This window comes from Scyliorhinus torazame, chromosome 1 (genome assembly GCF_047496885.1).
Source record: "Scyliorhinus torazame isolate Kashiwa2021f chromosome 1, sScyTor2.1, whole genome shotgun sequence".
NCBI lineage: Eukaryota > Metazoa > Chordata > Chondrichthyes > Carcharhiniformes > Scyliorhinidae > Scyliorhinus > Scyliorhinus torazame.
Genome location: NC_092707.1, coordinates 42,510,071 through 42,535,091, shown reverse-complemented (window position 1 = coordinate 42,535,091; position 25,021 = coordinate 42,510,071). Strand labels below are relative to the sequence as shown.

General features: G+C 51.2%; 1 protein-coding gene across 6 annotated transcripts in view; it reads right to left on the bottom strand.

The window, feature by feature from the left end:
* Window positions 1-25,021, bottom strand: part of ttc28 (tetratricopeptide repeat domain 28) — a 1,212,158-nt gene that overhangs the window by 508,623 nt on the left and 678,514 nt on the right. For all 6 annotated transcript variants that reach the window (XM_072489716.1, XM_072489732.1, XM_072489724.1 and 3 more), the window contains 2 exons: window positions 14,248-14,395; window positions 6,855-7,127 (listed from right to left, as the gene is read on the bottom strand). In XM_072489716.1, the coding sequence (XP_072345817.1) occupies window positions 6,855-7,127; window positions 14,248-14,395 (421 nt within the window). The remainder of the gene's footprint in view (window positions 1-6,854; window positions 7,128-14,247; window positions 14,396-25,021) is intronic.

Below are 25,021 nucleotides of genomic sequence, written 5' to 3'. Positions count from 1 at the left end.
TCAGGAAGGAGATACAGACCTTCCTGGTGGAGCCGGCCTCCACATTGCTGGAGGAAGTGCTGACGACAGGGGGACTGGAGAAGGGGGTAGTGTCAGCGGTTTACAGGGCAATTTTGGAAGAGGAGAAGGCACCACTGGAAGGGATGAATGCAAAGTGGAGAAAGAGTGGGACAGGGTATGGAGGAGGGTTTCTGGTGTTAGGTGCTCCGGAGCGTGAACTCCTCCACCTCGTGCGCGAGGTTGGGGCTGATACAACTGAAGGTGGTATACAGAGCACACCTCACAAGGGCAAGGATGAGCCGGCTCTTTGAATGGGTAGAGGATGTGTGTGAACATTGCGGGGGGGGCCCAGCTAACCACGTTCATATGTTTTGGTCCTGTCCAAAGCTGGAGGATTATTGAAAGGAGGTTTTTCCACGTAATCTCTAAAGTGGTGCACGTGAAACTGGACCCGGGCCCTCAGGGGCCCATATTCGGGGTGTCGGACCAGCCGGGGTTGGAAACAGGTGCGGAGGCAGATGTTGTAGCCTTCGTCTCGTTGATCGCCCGAAGGCGGATCCTGTTGGGATGGAGAGCAACCTCTCCACCCTGTGCCCTCGCGAAGCGGGGGGACCTGTTGGAATTCTTGACTCTTGAGAAGGTTAAGTTTGAACTGAGGGGAAGAATGGAGGGATTCTACAATTATGCGTTATTCATTATGCACTTTCAAGAACAAAGAACAAAGAAAAGCTCCAAGCCTATGCCGACCATGCTGCCCGTCTAAACTAAAATCTTCTTCACTTCCGGGGTCCGTATCCCTCTATTCCCATCCTATTCGTGTATTTGTCAAGTTGCTCCTTAAACGTCACTATCGTCCCTGCTTCCACCACCTCCTCCGGCAGCGAGTTCCAGGCACCCACTACCCTCTGTGTAAAAGACTTGCCTCGTACATCTCCTCTAAACCTTGCCCCTTGCACCTTAAACCTATGCCCCCTAGTAATTGACTAGTATACCCTGGGAAAAAGCTCTGACTATCCACCCTGTCTATGCCCCTCATAATTTTGTAGACCTCGATCAGGTCGCCCCTCAACCTCCGCCATTCCAGTGAGAACAAACCGAGTTAATTCAACCTCTCCTCATAGGTAATGCCCTCCATACCAGGCAACATTCTGGTAAATCTCTTCTGCACCCTCTCTAAAGCCTCCACATCCTTCTGGCGACATGAATTGAACACTATACTCCAAGTGTGGCCGAAGGTTCTACACAGCTGCAACATGACTTGACAATTTTTATACTCAATGCCCCGGCCAATGAAGGCAAGCATGCCCTATGCCTTCTTGACTACCTTCCACCTGTGTTGCCACTTTCAGTGACCTGTGGACCTGTACACCTAGATCTCTCTGACTGTCAATACTCTTGAGGGTTCTACCATTCACTGTATATTCCCTTCCTGCATTAGACCTTCCAAAATGCATTACCTCACATTTGACCGGATTAAACTCCATCTGCCTTCTCTCCGCCCAAGTCTCCAAATGATCTAAATCCTGCTGTATCCTCTGACAGTCCTCATCACTATCCGCAATTCCACCAACCTTTATGTCGTCTGCAAATTTACTAATCAGACCAGTTACATTTTCCTCCAAATCATTTACATATACTACGAACAGCAAAGGTCCCAGCACTGATCCCTGTGGAACACCACTGGTCACAGCCCTCCAATCAGAAAAGCACCCTTCCATTGCTACTCTCTGCCTTCTATGACCTAGCCAGTTCTGTATCCACCTTGCCAGCTCACCCCTGATCCCGTGTGACTTCACCTTTTGTACCAGTCTGCCATGAGGGACCTTGTCAAAGGCCTTACTGAAGTCCATATAGACAACATCCACTGCCCTACCTGCGTCAATCATCTTGGTGACCTCCTCGAAAAACTCTATCAAGTTAGTGAGACACGACCTCCCCTTCACAAAACCATGCTGCCTCTCGCTAATACGTCCATTTGCTTCCAAATGGGAGTAGATCCTGTCTCGAAGAATTCTCTCCAGTAATTTCCCTACCACTGACGTAAGGCTCACCGGCCTGTAGTTCCCTGGATTATCTTTGCTACCCTTCTTAAACAAAGGAACAACATTGGCTATTCTCCAGTCCTCCGGGACATCATCTGAAGACAGTGAGGATCCAAAGATTTCTGTCAAGGCCTCAGCAATTACCTCTCGAGCCTCCTTCAATATTCTGGGGTAGATCCCATCAGGCCCTGGGGACTAATCTATCTTAATATTTTTCAAGACGCCCAACACCTCGGGCGAGGTTCTCCGACCCCCCGCTGGGTCGGAGAATCGCCGGGGTCTGGCGTGAATCCCGCCCCCGCCGGTTGCCGAATTCTCCGGCACCGGAGATTTGGCGGTGGCGGGAATCGCGCCGCGCCGGTTGGCGTGCCCCCCCCCGCCGATTCTCCGGCCCAATGGGCCGAAGTCCCGCTGCTAGAATGCCTGTCCCGCCGGCGTGGATTAAACCACCTCTCTTACCGGCGGGACAAGGCGGCGCGAGCGGGCTCCGGGGTCCTGGGGGGGGCGCAGGGCGATCTGGCCCCGGGGGGTGCCCCCCACAGTGGCCTGGCGCGCGATCGGGGCCCACCGATCCGCTGGCGGGCCTGTGCCGTGGGGGCACTCTTTTCCTTCCGCCTTTCCACGGTCTCCACCATGGCGGAGGCAGAAGAGACTCCCTCCACTGCGCATGCGCGGGGATGCCGTGAGCGGCCGCTGACGCTCCCGCGAATGCGCCGCCTGGAGATGTCATTTCCGCGCCAGCTGGTGGGGCGGAAATCAGTCCGGCGCGGGCCTAGCCCCTCAAGGTTAGGGCTCGGCTGGTCAAGATGCGGAGGATTCCGCACCTTTGGGGCGGCGCGATGCCGGACTGATTTGCGCCGTTTTTGGCGCCGGTCGGCGGACATCGCGCCGATTACGGAGGATTTCGCCCCTCGTCTTTTCGGATCTCAATGTGACCCAGGCTATCTACACATCCTTCTCCAGACTCAACATCCACCAATTCCTTCTCTTTAGTGAATACTGATGCAAAGTATTCATTTAGTACCTCGTCCATTTCCTCAGGCACCACACATAGATTCCCTCGCCTGTCCTTCAGTGGGCCAACCCTTTCCCTGGCTACCCTCTTGCTTTTTATGGACGTGTAAAAAGCCTTGGGATTTTCCTTAACCATATTTGCCAATGACTTTTCGTGACCCCTTTTAGCCATCCTGACTCCTTGCTGATGTTCCTTCCTACTTTCCTTATATTCCACACAGGCTTCGTCTGTTCCCAGCCTTCTAGCCCTGACAAATGCCTCCTTTTTCTTTTTGACGAGGTCTACAATATCTCTCGTTATCCAAGGTTCCGTAAATTTGCCGTATTTATCCTTCTTCCGCACAGGAACATGCCGGTCCGGAATTCCTTTCAACTGACATTTGAAAGCCTCCCACATGTCAGGTGTTGATTTACCCTCAAACAACCACCCCCAATCTAGGTTCTTCAGTTCCTGCCTAATATTGTTATAATTAGCCTTCCCCCAATTTAGCACATTCACCCTAGGACCACTCTTATCCTTGTCCACCAGCACTTTGCTCCCCTACTGAAACTTCTACCACCTGGCCGGGCTCATTCCCCAATACCAGGTCCAGTATAGCCCCTTCCTTAGTTGGACTATCTACATATTGTTTTAAGAAGCCCTCCTGGATGCTCCTTACAAACTCTGCCCCGTCCAAACCCCTAGCACTAAGTTAGTCCCAGTCAATATTGGGGAAGTTAACGTCTCCCATCACAACAACCCTGTTGCTTTTACTCCTTTCCAAAATCTGTCTACCTATCTGCTCCTCTATCTCCCACTTGCTGTTGGGAGGCCTGTAGTAAACCCCCTATATTGTGACTGCACCCTTCTTATCCCATATAGCGTCGCTGCCCTCTGAGGTGGCCTCCCGCAGTACAGCTGTGACATTCTCCCTAACCAGTAGCGCAACTCCGCCACCCCTTTTACATCCCCCTCTATCCCGCCTGAAACATCTAAATCCTGGAACGTTCAGCTGCCAATCCTGTCCTTCCCTCAACAACATGGCAACAACATCATAGTTCCAAGTACTAATCCAAGCTCTAAGTTCACCTGCCTTACCTGTTATACGTCTTGCATTAAAAGATATGTACTTCAGGCCACCAGTCCCACTGTTTTCAGCAACATCTCCCTGTCTGCTCTTCCTCAGAGCCATACTGGCCCTATTACCTAGTTCTCCATCAATTGTTTCACCTTCTGACCTATTGCTCTGGTGCCCACCCCCCGCTATACCAGTTTAAACCCTCCTGTGTGACACAAGCAAACCTCGCAGCCAGGATATTTATGCCTCTCCAGTTTAGATGCAACCCGTCCTTCTTATACAGGTCCCCCGGTCCGGAAGAGCTCCCAGTGGTCCAGATAACGGAAACCCTCCCTCCTACACCAGCTGTTCAGCCACGTGTTTAGCAGCTCTATCTTCCTATTTCTAGCCTCACTGGCACGTGGCACAGGGAGTAATCCCGCGATTACAACCCCAGAGGTCCTGTCTTTTAACTTTCTGCCTAGCTCCCTGAACTCCTGCTGCAGGACCTCATGCCCCTTCCTGCCAAGAATTGGATTACCTGATGGTATTTTCAATGCCTGCCGATTTTCCTGCCAAAGGCACTTTTGAGAGAGATTGAATGGGTTGATTACCTCGTTCATATGGGGAGGGAAGGTGGCCAGAATTACAAAGGTGATACTACAGAGAGGAAGGCAGGCAGGGGGTTTGAGTCTTCCAAACCTGATGTATTATTAGTGGGTGGCGAATGTGGAGAAGGTACGGAGCTGGGTCAGAGGGGTTGACCCCCAATGGGTCAGAATGGAGGAGAGTTTGTGTCGGGGGTCGGGATTGAAGGCACTAGCAACAGCGCCGCTCCCGACGGCCCCGGGAAGATACTCAGGGAGTCCGGCAGTAATAGCTTTGTTGAGAATTTGGAGGCAGTTTCGACAGCACTTTGGGTTGGGGGCAGGGTCAAGGGAAATGCTGATTCAGGGGAACCACAGATTTGAGCCAGGGAAGTGGGATGGAAATTTTCGGAGATGGGAGGAGAAAGGAATTAGGACACTAAAAGATTTGTTTCTTGGGGTCGTTTTGCGGTATTGAAGGAGTTGGGAGCAAAGTATGGGCCGGAGCAGGGGGAAATATTTAGATAAATGCAGGTTCGAGACTTTGCCAGAAAGGAGATACACAGCTTCCCAGTAGTGCCGGCCTCCACATTGCTGGAGGAGGTGCTGATGACAGGGGGACTGGAGAAGGGGGCAGTATCGGCGGTTTACAGGGCTATTTTGGAGGAGGAGAAGGCGCCGTTATAAGGAATCAAGACAAAGTGGGAGGAAGGGTTGGGAGAGGGTATGGAGGAGGGGTTCTGGTGTGAGATGATCTGGAGGATGAATGCCTCCACCTCGTGTGCGAGGTTGGAGCTGATACAGTTGAAAGTGGTGTATAGAGCGCACCTTACAAGAGCGGGATGAGCCGGCTCTTTGAGGGGGGTCTCTCGGAGGCCATATTCGGGGTTTCGGACCGGCTAGGGTTGGAATCGGGTGCAGAGGCTGATGTTGTAGCCGTCGCCTCGTTGATCGCCCGAAGGCGGATTCTGTTAGGGTGGAGATCAACCTCTCCACCCTGTGCCCTGGTGTGGCGGGAGGACCTGCTGGAATTCTTGACGCTTGAAAAGGTCAAATTTGAACTGAGGGGAAGGAGGGACGGGTTCTACAATTCATGGGCGTTAATCATTATGCACGTGCGAGAATTGGATCACATCGAACATTAGGGGTGTTGGGGGCTGGGAGGGTTGGGGGGAGGAGGACTGTATGTGTTAATGGTGACTATGGGTGATTCCAGATTCCTTTTTGTTATTTGTTTATCTTAACATGCGGGAAGTTGTTTGGGGGTTGGTGGAAGGATGGGATTGTTGTTGTTGATATGGGGATTGACATTATATTCATTAGTGCTTATTGTTTATTGTTGATGGGTGCAAATCTGGGAGAAAATGTGAAAAAGGAGGAGAATAAAAATATTTTAAAAAAAATATTCATAGTTACTATGAATCCTAAGTGACCATTTAGGCACAAGTTACCTGATGGTAAATATCCACTTCAAGTGTTAGTTAGCCACCATGCAAAATTGGTACCAGATTTTAACATTTTGTGAAAAGAAACCAATGTTCAATTACTATGGTGCTGAACTGTAAAGTGAAAGAAATTTAGTCTATTCTTCTATCACCTTTTTCAACATTTAATTAAGGGGGCTGCTATACTGTTGCATCCCTGTGTTACTTTACAGCTGCTTAGAGACATGACAGGATGCACCTGCTGAAAAAAACAGTGCCTCTCATCCATCCAAGAATCTCCAAACCTAGCAAGTGTAAATTGACGATTTATGCACAAATCTACAATTTACAGAATATATTGGCAGTTCTCCATCTGCAGGCTAAACACTTTTCCCTGGATAAAAGCAAATTACTGTGGATGCTGGAATCTGAAACCAAAAGAGAAAATGCTGGAAAATCTCAGCCGGTCTGGCAGCATCTGTAGGGAGAGAAAAGAGCTTTTCGAGCGTTTCGAGTCCAGATGACCCTTTGTCAAAGGATTGACGGAGCTTTTTTTCCAGCATTTTCTCGTTTGGTAAACACTTTTCCCTCTTGTTTTTAATTTGAACTCAATCTTCTGCTTAAACTTAGAAACTTCAGAATGCCTGGGTTTATTTTATTTGGTAGTGTCAAACTAACTGTGAATTCTCACAGCCATTCAAAACATTTCAAAATTTCAATCAATTTACAAGAGACAGTTGCAGTGTTTACCTAAAGTCTTTGCTACGTCGAAGTCCTGCTGCATATAGCCAATACTCTTCTCTGTATTCCCTAATGCCCAGTAAGCACTGCTTAGGGCGGAGAACACTGACCCACGGAGTTTCAAGCTGCATGTTCCTATTTTCAAGGCAGCCTCCAGAACAACGACAGAGGCACCATGGTGTGCGGCAGTCAGAAGCTCCTGGCCAATGACAGATACGACCACAAAAGGGCTTTTGTCCAACTTCATTTTCTGTAGCTTCTGATAGGTTGGTTCCAGGGATTCTACAAGCAAATCGTACATTATAATCAATACGTTATACGCAAATACTGCCGGTTAATTGATTACACCAGTACTATATTTAACTGGTACCACCATTCATGTACACCTTTATTTGCACTCATGTTTGCAGTAACCAACCATATCATGAATGTTACGCAGTGGTCCTCATCGTCCAGTGAAATGTTTAAATATAAATTGTTTTAAAAAATCTGTGCTGCGGAGCCAAGAGGAACAGGGTGGAAACCTGCTTGGAGCAAATCAAGTGCACGAAAGATAGGCATGGAATTGGGCACCGCAAGGACTTTGGGGAGAAAAGGAAGGTTGGAGATTGGCTGATATTTCATAACAATGGAAGTGGGTTGACGGTTTTGATGGGGAATAGAGTAAAACAGCTGTTTGGTACGTGAATGGCCAATACCTATGGACAGGGAGTCATTTATGTCAGGCTCGCATAGGGGCCAGGAAGGAAATTTGGATGGTAAGCAAATTGTGGGAATGTGATCAATGGACAAAGATGTGGGTCTCATGGACAAGTTGTGGTGAACCACCGTATTATGGGATGTAAGGTAGGACCTGCACTATAGGTTCGCCGGTAGCCCCTGCCGGCTGGCTCCGCCCACTAAGATCTGTATAAATATGCATGACCTCCAGTGCCCTGCCATTTCGCCAGCTGCAGCAGGAGGCCATGCATCTGACTGCAATAAAGCCACAGTTGTACCCAATCTGCGTCTTTGTGCAATTGATTGCGCATCACAAGTTGAGCCATACATCATAAAGTGAGATAGAAGTGAAAGTCGAGAATAAATGAAACAGGATCAGAACTAGGAAAAAAGGTGGAGCCAGGAGAGCTGTCCGGCTTGGTGACCAAGGGGCAGCAGCAGAAAATATTGTCTCAAACCTGGTAACAAGCATGTCGATAAGCTCCTCACTTTTGTTGCAGGAGTGAGGGTGGAGGGAACAGGGAAGAGAGGTTTATGAAGAGAATGGGCAGTGGAGAAAAGATAATGGGGCTATCTTTGCGCTACTGGAAGATTCTGGAGAAGTGCACAGTTGTGGTAGAGGCGATGGGAAAGAAAGCGTCATTGCTGATTGGCAACAAGTTGGTACACTGTAAGACTCTTGAATTGAACAAAAGGGTGCATGAATGCTGTCTTGCACATAACATGTTCTAGTTTTTCAGTCAAGCATTATAAGGAAATTAAACTTTCTCTTACTGCAAACAAGAGTGCAAATAATTGGGGAGTATGGAGTGAGGCACTGCGTAGGGTAATTGGGACCACCTCTTGTGCCAGGATGTGCCTGATACAGTGTTATAACCTGCCTACTGACGATTGGCTGGGGACTAATGACTATCCCACAATCCTATGGGAGTATGAACTTCCCCAATGAGGGGGGGGCGGAGAAACTCCTACTATAAATAAGCTGGCCATTCCAGGAACCAAGAGGAAGGAGAAGGTAGCAAGGGAAGTTACTGCTACTGTTATGTATATATTGTTATAGTAAATAAATGTTATTATTTTGTATCCTTAAAACTCGTGCTGGATTCTTTGTGGCCCTTACAAAACTGGCGATGAAGGTAAAAGTGAATAGCTGTCTACACTGCTGAAGCCACCTCCCTGGATTTTTGTTGGATACAGGTTGGAAGTTGTTTTCTATTATACCATGCCTCTGTACGGACGTTTGGATGTTTTTGATGCTGCGCTGGAAAGCTGGAACCAGTACACACAACGGATGCGTTACTATTTCCGGGCAAACAATATCACTGAAAACGAGCGCCAGGTGGTCATATTGCTCACCGCCTGCGGGCCGCATACGTTTGGGGTGATTAGGAGCCTTACGTACCCAGCTGCGCCGGACACCAAAACGTTTGACGAACTTGTGAATATAGTGGGGCAACACTTTAACCCAACCCCGTCCACGATAGTCCAGCGTTACCGGTTTAATACTACTGAGAGGACCCCTGGAGAATCCCTTGCCGAATTTTTTTTATTTTTATCCAGGCTACGCGGGATAGTGGAATACTGTGACTATGGTGAGACCTTGTCAGAAATGTTACGCGACCGTTTGGTTTGCGGTATTAACAATGCAGCCACCCAGAGAAAGTTGTCAGCGGAGCCAACATTGACTTTTCAACAGGCAATACAAATAGTCTTGTCCCGAGAGAGCGCAGAGCGAGGAGTACAGGAGCTACAGGGAATGGAAGTGCATGCCTTGGGGCGCAACCCTTTCCGCCCAAAAACGTCTCCCCGCACTCCTGCGGTACCTTGGGCGAGGCAACGACCAGACCGACGCCAGTGGCCATCGGACATTCCTCCCCGAAGGGAGCCTTCTCCAGAGCCAATGGATGAGGAGCCATGTCCGTGTCAGACTTGTAGGCGCCAACCCCATCGCGGACGGCGGTCCTGGGGACGCCAGAGGCGCCGTCGTTCCGACCGAAACTGGGACCAGCCCAGGGGCCGTAACTGGGACCAGCCCAGAGGCCGTATCTTCCATGTGGATGAACCTGCGGCGACCACTCCTGAGGACGTGGAGACGGAGGACGACTGCCTGCAGCTGCATTGTGTGGCAGCTCCCCGTGTGGCCCCCATTAAGGTGACAGTACGGGTCAATGGCCACCCGCTGGAGATGGAGTTGGATACTGGCGCAGCGGTTTCCGTGATCGCCCAGAGGACATTCGACCGCATCAAGCAGGGTATACAGACCCTTACATTAACTGACTCACAGGCCAGGTTGGCCACCTACACGGGGGAACCACTTGACATTGCAGGAACTACAATGACCCCTGTTGTCTATGGACGCCAGGAGGGGCGTTTCCCACTTATCGTAGTGCGTGGCCATGGGCCCAGCCTGTTGGGTCGGGACTGGTTGCGCCATTTGCGGTTGCAATGGCAGCACATCCTCCAAACAGTTTCTGGAGGGTTGACTGAGGTGCTAGGACGATACCCAGAGGTATTCCAACCTGGTTTGGGGAAAATAAAAGGGGCCGTAGCCCGTATCCAAGTTGAAGCAGGAGCCACGCCATACTATTTCCGGGCGCGCCCAGTGCCTTACGCTTTGCTCGAGAAGGTAGAAGGGGAGCTCACTCGTTTGGAGAGTTTGGGTATTATCAGGCCCGTCCGTTTTGCTGACTGGGCAGCACCAATTGTACCAGTAATGAAGCCAGATGCCACAGTTCGCTTGTGTGGCGACTATAAACTTACAGTGAATACAGTTTCCCGACTCGACCGATACCCAATGCCTCGCATAGAGGATCTCTACGCGAAACTTGCAGGCGGACTCTCATTCACAAAATTAGATATGAGTCACGCCTACCTGCAGTTGGAGCTGGACCCTGCCTCCCGACCATATGTAACAATTAACACACACCGGGGCCTGTATGAATATACACGGTTGCCCTTTGGAGTATCCTCTGCCTGCGCAACTTTTCAACGTGTTATGGAGGGCATTTTGAGAGGTTTACCACGTGTGGCTGTCTACCTAGATGACGTGTTGATTACAGGGACGTCGGAGCAAGAGCATTTGGAAAATCTGGAGGCTGTCCTTAAACGCCTTTCGGAGGCTGGAGTCCGTTTACGTCACACAAAGTGCGTACTTCAGACAAAAGAAGTAGTCTACCTAGGTTATCGGGTGGACCGCGCGGGTCTGCACCCCGTCACAGAGAAGGTGCGTGCAATTCAACATGCCCCCACCCCGACTGACACTTCGCATCTTCGTTCTTTTCTCGGTCTCGTAAACTATTACGGGAAGTTCCTCCCCAATCTGGCAACTACGCTGGCCCCCTTACACCTGCTGCTAAAGAAAAATCACACCTGGGTTTGGGGTCAGCCGCAAGAAACCGCTTTCCGGCGGGTAAAGCAACAATTGTCGTCGTCTGGGTTACTAACCCACTATGATCCGGGAAAGCCTTTGCTCGTTATATGTGATGCATCCCCGTATGGTATTGGGGCTGTCCTGTCCCACAAGATGGAGAACGGGGCCGAGCGACCGATAGCTTTCGCCTCCCGCACATTGACTGCAGCGGAGAAAAAGTACGCGCAGATCGAGAAGGAGGGCCTGGCAGTGGTTTTCGTGGTGAAACGCTTCCACCAGTATGTGTACGGCCGCCATTTCACTATCGTGACTGATCATAAGCCCCTGCTGGGACTCTTCAGAGAGGATAAGCCAATACCGCCCATTGCTTCTGCACGGATCCAGCGCTGGGCTTTGTTGCTTGCTGCATATGAGTATTCTCTGGAGCACAAACCAGGTACGCAGATAGCAAATGCCGACGCACTGAGCCGATTGCCTTTATCAACCGGCCCCATGTCGACCCCCACGACCGGTGAGGTGGTCGCAACCCTAAATTTTATGGACACCTTGCCTGTCACGGCATCACAGATCCGTAAGTGGACCCAGACGGAGCCAGTCCTGTCAAAGGTTCGGCACATAGTCCTGTATGGTGGGCAGCATAGACAGTTGCGGGCATTTTCCTCCAAGCTGTCAGAGTTCAGCGTGGAAGACGGCATCCTCTTGTGGGGGACGCGTGTGATTGTCCCGGAAAAAGGCCAGGAGCTGATATTATCAGACTTGCACAATGGGCATCCGGGCGTGACCAAGATGAAAATGTTGGCCCGGAGTTATGTCTGGTGGCCAGGCCTCGACACCGACATTGAGAAGGTGGCCCAAAACTGCTCCATTTGCCAGGAGCATCAGAAGCTTCCGCCGGCCGCGCCCCTACATCACTGGGAATGGCCAGGGCGGCCTTGGGCACGCTTACATGCAGATTTCGCAGGCCCTTTTCAGGGATCCATGTTCCTTCTACTAATTGACGCCCAGTCCAAATGGCTGGAGGTGCATAAGATGCAGGGGACAACGTCCTGCGCAACAATTGAAAAAATGAGTTTATCATTTAGCACGCATGGCCTCCCCGAGGTGCTGGTCACGGATAATGGCACTCCATTCACGAGTGAGGAGTTTGCTAGGTTTACAAAGACGAACGGCATCCGCCATATCCACACTGCCCCTTACCACCCGGCTTCAAATGGGTTGGCAGAGCGTGCAGTGCAAACATTCAAAAGAGGCCTAAAGAAGCAGTCTTCCGGATCAATGGACACGAGACTGGCTCGGTTTTTGTTTACGTACAGGACCACCACCCATGCAGTGACTGGGGTAGCTCCCGCAGAACTCCTAATGGGCTGAAGACTTCGCACCCGCCTTAGTATGGTCTTCCCGGACATTGGCGCAAAAGTACGCCGCACACAAGAACGGCAGGGACCGGGATTGTCTCGGCATCGTCCGATTCGGCAGTTTGCGCCCGGTGACCCAGTATTCGTGCGGAATTTTGCTGGTGGTGCCCAATGGGTTCCTGGTGTAATCTTTCGCCAAACGGGCCCTATATCGTACCAAGTGCAAGCCCAGGGTCGTCTCCAGCGAAAACATGTAGACCACGTCCAGTCCAGAAGATCATCCCCGCAAAAGATTCTCCGCCCCCGGAGCTCAGTTCAACAGCGGCAAAGACCAGAAACAAGGGAAGGTAGTCCTCCAAATCTTCCACTGGTGCCTCACTCGAAGCCTGCGCAGGTCGTGACGGGACTGAATGGGGATAGAGACGCTGACATGACGGAGGCAGCAGACTCTGACTCCGAGATGGAGACACAGGATGAATCAGAGGGGGAATCCTCGGGTCCACAGGCCGTGGATGTACAACCGCGCCGTTCATCACGGAAGCGCCGGTCTCCGTCTCGTTATACGCCGCCTGATCCAGCGCCGCGTGCAAATGGCGTCTGGCCTGCGGCCAAACGAGTTAGACGCCTTCCTTCGCCAGGGCCTACGGTGGATTCCTTGGACTTTGGGGGGGGAGGGATGTTATAACCTGCCTACTGACGATTGGCTGGGGACTAATGACTATCCCACAATCCTATGGGAGTATGAACTTCCCCAATGAGGGGGGTGGAGAAACTCCTACTATAAATAAGCTGACCAGTCCAGGAACCAAGAGGAAGGAGAAGGTAGCAAGGGAAGTTACTGCTACTGTTATGTATATATTGTTTTAGTAAATAAATGTTATTATTTTGTATCCTTAAAACTCGTGCTGGATTCTTCGGGGCCCTTACAAAATACAGTTTAAGGGGGTGCACAGGGTGCATATGACTCGGGCGAGAATGAGTGGGTTCTTTCAGGGGGTAGCAGATGAAAGTGAGAGGTGTGGGCGTGGGCCAGTGAATCATGCACACATGTTTTGCGGTTGCGGAAAATTGGGAAGATTCTGGGCGGAGGTCTTAGCCAGGATAGTGGAGGAGGAGGTGGACTCAGATCCTTTGTGGCGATATTTGGGGTTTCAGAGAAGCTGGAGCTCATGGAGAGGCGGAAGGCCAATGTTGGGGCGGCGAATTTTACTGGAGTAGCGGTCGGCATTGCGGCTTGGTTGGGTGATCTGTACGACTTCCTGCGGTTGGAGAAGATAAAATATGAGTTAAGGGGCTCAGCAGGGGGGTTTGAGAAAAGGTGGGGGATGTTTCTGATTATGTTTGAGGAGCTGTTCGTCGGGGGGGAGAGGGGGGGGGTGTAATGATCTGTATAGTTGACTGCTGGGAAGTATGTTTCCTGGGGTGTTTATTTGCTGAAACCTGTTTTGATACATGTTTGTAATAAAATTCATTTTTTTTAAATCATGAGTGCAAATGAAGTTGTACATGAATGGTTCAGCATGCACACAGCATATATATTGATGGTTCACCAATGCAGCTACGTATATATGGTTAACAAAGCCATAAGGACATAACAAATAGGAGCAGAAGTAGATCATTCGGCCCATCACGTCTGCTCCACCATTCAATGAGATTACAGCTGATCAGATCGTAGCCTTAACTGCAATTTCCTGTCTGAACTCCATAACCCTTGACTCCCTTGTCAATCAAAAATCTGACAGCCTTAAATATACTCAATGACTCAGCCTCACTGCACTCTGGGAAAGAGAATTCCTCTCAGAGAACAAATTATTCCTCCTGCAAGACCAGAGGATGCTGGGAAAACCCAGCAGGTCAGGCAACACCTGTAAGGAATGAAAGCAGAGTTAACATTTCGAGCCAAAGGATCTGATCAGTGATCTGGTAAGTATTTCAGGAGCATTTTGCATGACCTTACCTCGTAGCGGAGACTTCATGGCAGCTTCCACCATCCCGACCAGCAGCTGCAAGCTTTTCGGATCTTGGGCCAGCCCAGATGCAAATGCAGCCAGCGCATCTGCATGGCGGCCGAGATACTGGAGAGCAACACCCTGTCGGAAGTATGCCTGCAAAGAAGGACAGAGGCAATGTGAGCGATAGATTCCCCCATTTATAAAACTATTCACAGTGAGATCAATGCATCATTTTTTCACTAACTGGCAGATCGTTCTCCATGGGCTTGTGTATTCCACCAACAGTAATATTTACATGGAGTTCACTCCTCGCTTCCCCCCCCACAACTGCATCGCCCCCAATTTTCTCCCCCCCCACCACTCCGCATATTTTGTTATTTTGTCTGACTTCATGGGCGGGATTTTCCATGTCCTCTGCAGGTTGTTTCAGAGTGGTGGAGGCGACTGAATCTTCTGCTCCAGCAAAGGGGGTTTTGCTGTCAGCGGGATCAGACGATTCCGCAAGCGGGAACGACTAGAAAATTCCGGCCACTGAGTTTGCTGTTTTTAAAATCTTTGCCTAAACCATACTGGGCGGGATTCTCCCAACAGGCGGCTAAGTGCTGACGCCAGAGTAAAAATGGGAGTGTTTTACTCCAGCGTCGGCACCCGTTCCGGGACCCCATTCTGGAGCCCACACGGGGCTAGGGTGGTGCTGGAGCAGCCCCCCCCCCGCACCAGCTGCCGATCCCAGCCTGAACCTGGCGCCACGGGATCCGCGTATGCGCAGTTGGGCCGGCGGCAACTAGCGCATGCGCAGTGGCCTTCTTCCCCGCGGTGGCCCCGACGTCAAATGGCGCAGGGCTACAGGAGCCGGCACGGAGGAAAGGAGGCAGGCCCACCGATTGGTGGGCCCCGATCACGGGCCAGGCCACTACGGAGGCCTCCCCCCTGCCCTGGATTCGTGCGGCTCCGCGCCGATTCTCCAACCCGGCCGGGGGGGGCGGAGAATTCCGCCCACTATTCCTGGACTATGGTGGCAGATTGTTATAATTCTAAGGAACTAGCAGATGAAAGGTGACAGCACAATCAGTGGCATTCACAGAAGCATTATTCAATGAACTCTGGGATGGTATACCTTCTATTAAATACACATCAGAGCTGGATTTAGTGGAGATGATACCTGTTTTAGGAGGTCCGCTGAATTAAGTGCTACTCAGGCACTCAATAAGGTATCGGCTCCTGGCAGAAGTCCTGCCTGCCGAGAACTGTTGGCCAATCAGAGACCAACAGTCCTATTGAATGACAATGCCCCCAGGAAGCAATGGCTGCTGCTGGTACAACATCCACCGAGGTCTGGTATTATCGTTGGATCCCAGGTTACAGGGGAGTGATGGCGGGAGAAGGGGTTCCTGAGGGAGGGTGGCCAGCAACAAGGGCAAGAATTGGCTCTCAGTGGGCCCGGCCTTCCCGATGCCAGATCCTGCACAGCACAGAAGGATGTTGCTTGGCTCATCGAGTCCAGTAATTTGAAGTAATTGAAATGCTCACACAAAAGGAATATCAATCAGGAAAGTTCCTGCTTCCAAGTCCACCCGGATTACTCTTTATACTTCTCATGTTTGGGAGATGATCATCGACATCATGCAATACTGAACTGTTTCACAATTTCCTCCTTCCATAGATTGGGATTATGCTGCCTGTGATCTCTAAACTCATATCTTTTTTCTTTTTAAGAGTATCAGACGAGTTTGCTATCATTCAAATGACACATTAAACCCAAATCCATATCTGGTAAATGGGGATTAAAGATCAACTATTTCATTCAAATAAGAGCACGGTGGTTTTGCCAATGTTCTGACCAATACTTCTCTGTCATCTAACAAGAACAAAAACAAAATAACTAGTTATCCATCTCACTATTATGTGTCGATCCTCTTGTGTGCAAAATGTATGTTAGGTTTGCCTGCATAAAAAAGTCTTTACATATCGATGAACTAAGTTATGCGTGAGACACTTTGAGCCATCTCGAAGCGAGATGACAGGAGACAATGTAGATCTAAGTATTCCTTTACTCGCCAGTTTTTAAATTTGTTGTCAAGTTCTGAAAGTTATTAACTAATGTTATTCAAATTTCTTTTCTGAAGGCTCTGAAAGATAATCATGCCACATGCAAACTGCCTGTGTGCCTGTCATGTATTGTCACATGTCCAGGTCCTTGTCTGCCGATGCTTTATCCTGATCCTGTATGATCCCATACAACACTAGGACCGTCAAAAGGCTGTATTCCTTTCTGGTAGATCCAACTTTATAATTCTATTCAGACCCATCTTACACTCTGAGTTGATGCAAGAGGTAGCTATGCCGCATTTGAAAGACAGTCATTTCCAACAGTACAGCACTCCCTCAGAACTGCACAGAAATTTCAATAGTGAGAGAGGATTTTCGTGCCAGTGTGTTAGATGAGCTGAGTATATATTTTGCTTGGTGATTCTGAAAAAAGAGAGGAGACCCTTCAACAATCTAGTCAGACCATGTTCTGGCAGCTGACTACTGAATATCCTGGCTTTGTCAATGAAGCTGTCTTCAAGCTGGACTGTCCTCAGGTTTCTAAATGAGAATAGCATAGTGTTCATGGGCGGGATTGTCCACGAACCGGCAGAGCGGGCCACTCCGGCGCCGAGGTGCGGCGTGAACCACTCCGGCGTCGTGCCGCCCCAAAGGGGCGGAATCCTCCACATCTTCAGGGGCTAGGCCGGTGCCAGAGTGTTTGGCGCTGCGCCAGCTGCGCGGAAGGGCTTGGCGCCACGCCAACTGGCGCCGAAGGGCCTCCGCCGGCTGGCGCGAGTTGACACATGCGCGGGAGCGACAGCGCGTGCTGGCGTCATCCCAGCGCATTCGCAGGGGGGTTCGTCTCCGCACTGGCCATGGCGGAGGTTGGCAACAGCCGGTGCGGAGGGAAAGAGTGCCCCCACGGCACAGGCCTGCCTGCGGATCGGTGGGACCCGATCGCAGGCCACCGTGGGGTCACCCCCCGGTGCCAGATCCCCCCCCACACTCCCCTGAGGACTCTGCAGGCCGCCCCTGGAGCCAGGTCCCGCCGGTAAGGACCTGTTGTGATTTACGCCGGTGGGACCGGCCAAAAACGGGCGGCCACACGGCCCATCGCGGGCCGGAGAATCGCCGGGAGGTCAGCTGCCAGCGGCCGCCGACCGGCGTGGCGCGATTCCCACTCCCGCCAAAACCCCGGCTCCAGAGAATTCAGCAGCCGGCGGGGGCGGGATTCACGCCGCCCCCCCCCCCCCCCCCCCCCCGCCGATTCTCCGACCCAGCATTTCTCAGGGGAATCCCACCCCATGTTTCTCAGGGGAATCACTCTCACCTCTGAGTCAGAGTCGAGAAACGATGGCACAGTATCAAGGCTGACTTTTCAGTGTGGCCCCCCCGGGATATGCTGCACCATTGGAGGTGCTGTCTTTCAGGGGAGACATTAAATTAAGGGCATTGGATGTAAAAGATCCCAAGATGCAAGTCATAGAAGAGCAAGGGAGATCTCCCAATGTCCTGGTCAACATTTATCCCTTTGACCAACACCTAACACATAGGCCGGAATTCTCCAGCCATTGCGATTCAATTTTCTTGCCGGCAACGCACACTCGCCAGTGGGTTCCGCAATGGCGTAGGGTGGTTACAATGGGAAATTCCCTCGACAATCGGTGGGAAGATAGAATCCCGCCGTCAGTGAACGGCACGCAGCTGAATAACATGCGGCTGACAGACCGGAGAATCCTACCCAGAAAATCTGATTACTTATTTCATTATTTTCTGTGAGAACATGCTGAATGCAAATTGGCTACTGCTTTTCCTATTTTCCTTTACTCATTTTTAGGATGTGAAAATGTTGCACCAGCATTTATTGCCAATCCCTAGTTGCCCTTCAGAAGGTGGTGGTGAGCTGCCTTCTTGAGGTGCTATGGTACCTGTGGCATAGGTACACCCACTGTGCTGCTTGGAAGGGAGCTCCAAGATTTTGCAACAGTGAAGGAACGACGATATATTTCCAAGTCAGAATGGTGAGTAGCTTGGAAGGGAGCTTCCAGGTGATGGAGTTTCCAGGTATCTGCTGCTCTTGTCCTTCTAGATGGTGGTGCTAGTTGGTTTGGGAGGTGCTGTCCAAGGAACCTTGGTGAGTTCCTGCAGTGCAGCTTGTAGATGGTACACACAGCTGCTGTTTTATTAGAGTGGTGTTGGAGCTGCACTCATCCAGGCAAGTGGAGAGTATTGCATGACACTACTGACTTGTGCCTTGTAGATGGTGGGCAGGCTTTGGGGGGGGGGGGGGGGGGGGGGGGGGTCAGATGGTGAGTTACTTGCTGCAGGGTCCCTTGACTCTGACTGTACTGGTAGCCACATTATTTATATGGCTAGTCCAGTTCAGCTTCTGGTCAGTGGTTATCCCCAGGATATTGATAGTGGGGGAATTCAGTGATGGTAGTGCCATTGAATGTAAAGGGGCAATGTTTACATCCTCTCTTTTTGGAGATGGTCATTGCCTGGCAATTGAGTGATGCAAACATTACTGGTCATTTGTCAGCCAAAGCCTCGATATTGTCAAGTCTTGTTGCATTTGGACAAGAACTGCATATGTTACAATCCTAGTTGATGTTTTAACTGGACGGGAAGATTCCAGAATTGAACCCTGGCTTAAAAGACAATAACTTGCATTTTTTATAAAATGTGGAGGAACAGAGTCACAAGACTGAAAATTAGTTCTAACAACAAGCAAAAAACATTTATTAAACATGAAAAGTTGGATAATTATACAATACTCCTTTACGTCCCCTTCGCTCAACTTTTACACACAGGTTTTAGAATTAATATGGATGACAAAGTATATGTTAATGTACAATGGTTTCATTAACACAAAGTCCCTTTGAAGTACACAAGATAACTGTGGGAAAATGCACTCTCCACTCTGAACCCCAAGTGAATGTTTGTGGGTATCTCCTCAGAATCCCCCCAGATGATTGCCACATGAGTTTCCAAACTCCACTCCCAAAAACACGCTTTAAAATTTTGTCTCATAATAACGCTTTCTCTTAGCGATTTGAATTCTGAAATCCAGGCCAGATTTTCCAAATTACACTTTAAAAGAAAGAGTCCGAACTTCCGGGTGCGGCTATGCAGAGCGAGGTCGCATATTCGGTAGCTCCTGCTAGGAACGGACTTTTGGGCTCGTTACAGGGCCCCCACGGCATTTGTTTGCCATTTCCCGGTGTGGGAAGAAGACTGCAACATTCCCCCGACAGTGTCCCCCAGGAAGGGTATGTCTCTTGGTTGCCAGACACGGCAGAAACAGTAAAAGATTTGGCTGCAACTGCAGGATAAACAGGGCCTCTTCCAGCATGCAGGCGGGGGAAGGGCAAGCTTAAAGCTGCAAGCTGACCTGAGGGCCTGTATCAAAGGTGAATTCTAGCAGCAGAGGGAACAACTGTGAAAAGATCTCATCAAGGCCACTGAATGGACTTCCGGTTGCGGTGATGCCTAGCTAGCCGCACGCTTAAGAGCCCCAACGGGGAATTTTTCGACGACGCAACCCGGTGTGGGGTGTGTGAGAAGGGAGTCCCCCCCCCCCCCCCCCAAACGAAGGAGGAAAAAAACGGCGGCGGCGGCTGCAGCGCGAGGAATCGTCGACCAAAGGGTCAGAAAGAGAGAAGTACAAGATGGCGGTGGAGAAAGCGCAGGTGACATGGGGGCCTGAGCAGGATGAATTCGTGAGACGGTGCGTGGAACTGCTGAAGAGGGAGGTGCTGACCCCGATGCTACAGGCAATTGAGGGGCTCAAGGAGACATTAAAGACCCAGGAGACTGAGCTCCGCATGGTGGAGCAGAAGGTGACAGATATTGAGGACGAGATCCTGGGCCTGGCGGTTAAGACTCAGACGCACGAGGCACTTCATAAAAAGTGTACTGAAAGGATCGAGGCCCTAGAAAACGGAGCGCGAAGGAAGAACCTTCGGATACTAGGTCTCCCTGAGGGTGTGGAAGGAGTGGACTGTGGAGCGTACGCAAGTAAGATGCTGAGCTCACTGATGGGTGCTGAGGCCCCTGCGGGCCCCATGGAGGTGGAGTGGGCAAATTGGATTCCGGCGAGAAGACCAAAAGCGGGAGAACCACCGAGGGCGATAATCGTGCAATTTTACCGCCTTAAGGTCAGAGAAGAGGTCCTGAGATGGGCTAAAAAGGTGCGGAGTAGCAGATGGGAGAATGCTGTGGTACGGATATACCAGGATTGGAGTGCGGAGGTGGCGAGAAGGAGGGCGAGCTTCAACCGAGCCAAAGAGGTGTTGCATAAAAGGAAGGTGAAGTTTGGGATGCTGCAGCCGGCAAGACTATGGATCACGTATCAGGAGAGACACTATTATTTTGAGACGGCGGAGGAAGCATGGTCATTCATCAATGAAGAGAAACTGGACCGGAACTGAGGGACTGATGCTGCAGGAAATGTTATTGTTATTGTTTTTGTTAATGTTACGGTGGAAGTTAATTGAGAAGTAAACAGGGAAGGGGGGAGACATTGGGGAAATGTGGGCGCCGGTGAGGGGGGAAAGACGGGACATAGTCGGAGAATGGGGAAGGAGAAGGGGAGGGGAAAGGGAGCTGCGCCATAAGAGGTGGGTCAGGTAAAGGGATGTTCCCGCGCCAGAAAGAATAAGGCGGGAAGACAGGCGCAAGGCGGATGGGAGTTCCCCCACACGGGGGGGGGGGGGGGGGGGGGGGGGGGGGGGGTCGAGGAGTGAGCAGGAGTAGCCGGGGTCAGTTGAAGTCAGCTGACTTACGGAAGTGATATGGGGGGAGCAATCATGCTAGATAGGGATCTAGCGGGGGGGGGGGGGGGGGGGGGGGGACAACTGGGTTGCTGCTGTGGAAATCCAAAAGGAAATGGCTAAAGAGTGGGTGGGCGGGGATGGTGTGCGACGCTGGGGGAGCGAGCGGGAGCGCGGAGGCGGGATATGGGACTGGCCTAGAGAAGGTAATGGCTAGTCGACACGGGAGGGGGCAAGTAGCCCCCTAGTGAGGCTGATCACGTGGAACGTGAGAGGCCTGAACGGACCGATAAAAAGGGCCAGAGTGCTCGCGCATTTGAAAGGACTAAGGGCAGACGTGGTTATGCTCCAAGAGATGCACCTTAAGGTGGCGGACCAAGTTAGGCTAAGGAAAGGATGGGTGGGACAGGTGTTCCACTCAGGACTGGACGCAAAGAACAGAGGGGTGGCCATTTTGGTGGGGAAACGGGTAGCATTTGAAGCAAAGAACATCGTAGCAGATAGCGGAGGTAGATATGTAATGGTGAGTGGTAGGCTGGAGGGAATGGAGGTCGTGTTGGTTAATGTGTATGTCCCAAATTGGGACGATGCGGGATTCATGAGACGGATGCTGGGGCGTATACCGGACCTGGAGGCAGGAAACTTGATTTTAGGAGGGGACTTTAATACGGTGCTGGACCCAGGGCTAGATAGATCCAGCTCACGGACCGGAAGAAGGCCGGCAGCGGCCAAGGTACTTAAGGGGATTATGGACCAAATGGGGGGAGTGGATCCATGGCGATTTCTTAGACCTAGGGCTAGGGAGTTTTCCTTCTTCTCCCATGTCCATAAAGTGTACTCCCGGATAGATTTTTTTTGTGTTGGGAAGGTCGTTGATCTCTAGGGTGGAAGAAGCTGAGTACTCAGCCATAGCGGTTTCGGATCATGCCCCACATTGGGTGGACCTGGAAGTAGGAGAGGACAGGGAGCAGAGAACACTCTGGCGATTAGATGTGGGACTGATGGCGGATGAGGGAGTGTGTGCAAGAGTGCGGGGGTGTATTGAGAGATACCTGGAGGTCAATGATGACGGCGAGGTCCCTGTGGGAGTGGTCTGGGAAGCATTAAAAGCGGTGGTCAGAGGAGAACTGATCTCTATTGGGGCCCACAAAAGGAAAACAGAGGCCAAGGAAAGGGAAAGATTACGGGGGGAGATTTTAAGGGTGGACAGGGAATTTGCAGAGACCCCGGAGGAGGAATTGTACAGGGAGAGGAGACGACTCCAGACGGAGTTTGACCTTCTGACCACCAGAAAGGCGGAGGTACTGTGGAGGAAGGCACAGGGGAGGAGGTATGAATATGGGGAAAAGGCTAGTCGCCTGTTGGCGCATCAATTGCGAAAGAGGGCAGCAGCGAGGGAGATAGGAGGAATTAGAGTCGAAAGGGGAGACACGGTGCGAAGGGCAGGAAAGATAAATGAGGTGTTCAAGACCTTCTATGAGGAACTGTATAGGTCTCAACCCCCAGAGGGAGAGGAGGGGATGCGGCAGTTCCTGGACCAATTGAGGTTCCCGAAAGTGGAGGAGCAGGAGGTGGCAAGCCTGGGGGCGCCGATTGAGGTGGACGAGGTTATTAAGGGACTGGGAAGCATGCAAGCAGGGAAGGCCCCGGGGCCAGACGGGTTCCCGGTGGAATATTACAGAAAATATGTGGACTTGTTGGCCCCGTTGATGGCGAGGACGTTCAATGAGGCCAGGGAAGGGGGGACTCTACCCCCGACGATCTCGGAGGCGACGATATCGCTAATTTTGAAGAGGGACAAAGATCCGTTGCAGTGCGGGTCCTATAGACCTATTTCACTATTGAACGTGGACGCCAAATTGCTGGCAAAGGTACTGGCATCGAGGATAGGGGACTGTGTCCCGGGGGTGGTGCACGAAGACCAGACAGGGTTCGTAAAAGGGAGACAACTGAATGTTAACGTGCGACGACTATTAGGGGTGATAATGATGCCCCCAGTGGAGGGGGAGGCAGAGATAGTGGCGGCAATGGACGCAGAGAAGGCATTTGATAGGGTGGAGTGGGAGTATTTATGGGAAGTGTTAAGGAGGTTTGGGTTTGGGAACGGGTTTATTAGCTGGGTTAGACTTCTTTATGGGGCTCCAACGGCAAGCGTAGTTACAGGTCGACATAGATCGGAGTATTTCCGATTATATAGGGGAACAAGACAGGGATGCCCGCTGTCTCCATTGTTGTTCGCGTTGGCAATTGAACCTCTGGCCATAGCGTTGAGACTCCAGGAAATGGAGAGGGGTGATTAGAGGGGGAGAAGAACACCGAGTCTTGTTATACGCAGATGACATTGTTATACGTGTCGGACCCAGCGATGATAGAGGTTATGCGAATTTTGAGGGGGTTCGGGGAATTCTCTGGGTATAGGCTAAACATGGGGAAGAGTGAATTATTTGTGATACATCCAGGGGACCAGAGTAGAGAGATAGAAGGCTTACCGCTAAGGAAAGTGGAAAGAAACTTCCGATACCTGGGGATTCAGATCGCTAGGAGCTGGGGAACCTTGCACAGACTTAATCTGACACGGCTGGTAGAACAAATGGAGGAGGACTTCAAGAGGTGGGACATGCAGCCTCTATCGCTGGCGGGCAGAGTGCAAGCAATTAAGATGATGGTCCTCCCGAGGTTCTTATTTGTATTTCAATGTCTCCCTATACTAATCACCAAGACCTTTTTTAATAAAATAAAAAAGAGCATCACAAGCTTCGTGTGGGCAGGGAAAGTTCCGAGAGTAAGGAGGGGGTTCCTTCAGCGTAGTAGGGACAGAGGAGGACTGGCACTACCGAACTTGGGTGATTACTATTGGGCCGCCAATGTGGCAATGATACAGGATGATGGAGGGTGAGGGGGCGGCGTGGAAAAGACTGGAGAGAAAGTCCTGTAAAGGGACGAGTTTAGAGGCGCTGGTGACGGCGCCGCTACCGTTCTCACCTAAAAAGTTTACCACAAACCCGGTGGTGGCGGCAACACTGAATATCTGGGGACAGTGGAGGCGACAGAGAGGGGTGCGGGGAGCCCTGGTGGGGTCCCCTATCAGGAACAACCATAGGTTCGCCCCAGGAAGAATGGATGGAGGATTTCAGAGCTGGTACCAGTTGGGAATTAGGAAGGTGGGAGATTTATTTATAGATGGGACTTTTGTGAGCTTGGGAGCATTGGAGGAAAAGTATAAGTTGCCCCGGGGAAATTTCTTGCAATATATGCAGGTGAGGGCGTTTACTAGACAACAGGTGAGGGAATTTCCGTTGCTCCCGACACAGGGGATACAGGACAGGGTGCTTTCAGGGGTGTGGGTCGGAGAGGGCAAGGTGTCAGAGATTTATAGAGAGATGAGGGAAGAGGGGGAGGAGTCGGTGGGCGAACTAAAAGGAAAGTGGGAAGAAGAATTAGGGGAGGAGATAGAGGAGGGTATGTGGGCTGATGCCCTAAGCAGGGTAAATTCCTCTTCCTCATGCGCCAGGCTTAGCCTGATTCAATTTAAGGTGCTACATAGAGCACACATAACGGGGGCAAGATTGAGCAGGTTCTTTGGAGTGGAGGACAAATGTGGGAGGTGTGGCGGGAGCCCGGCAAACCACGCACATATGTTTTGGGCGTGCCTGGCACTGGAAGGGTATTGGAAGGGAGTGACGGGAGTGATTTCGCGGGTGGTGAAGGCCCGGGTCAAACCAGGCTGGGGGTTAGCTCTATTTGGAGTTGCGGAAGAGCCGGGAGTGCAGGAGGTGAAAGAGGCCGATGTCGTGGCCTTTGCGTCCCTAGTAGCCCGGCGCAGGATCCTACTCATGTGGAAGGAGGCGAAACCCCCCGGACTGGAGGCCTGGGTAAATGATATGGTGGGGTTCATTAAACTGGAGCAGATAAAGTTTGCCCTGAGAGGATCGGCTCAAGGGTTCACCAGGCGGTGGCAGCCATTTCTCGACTA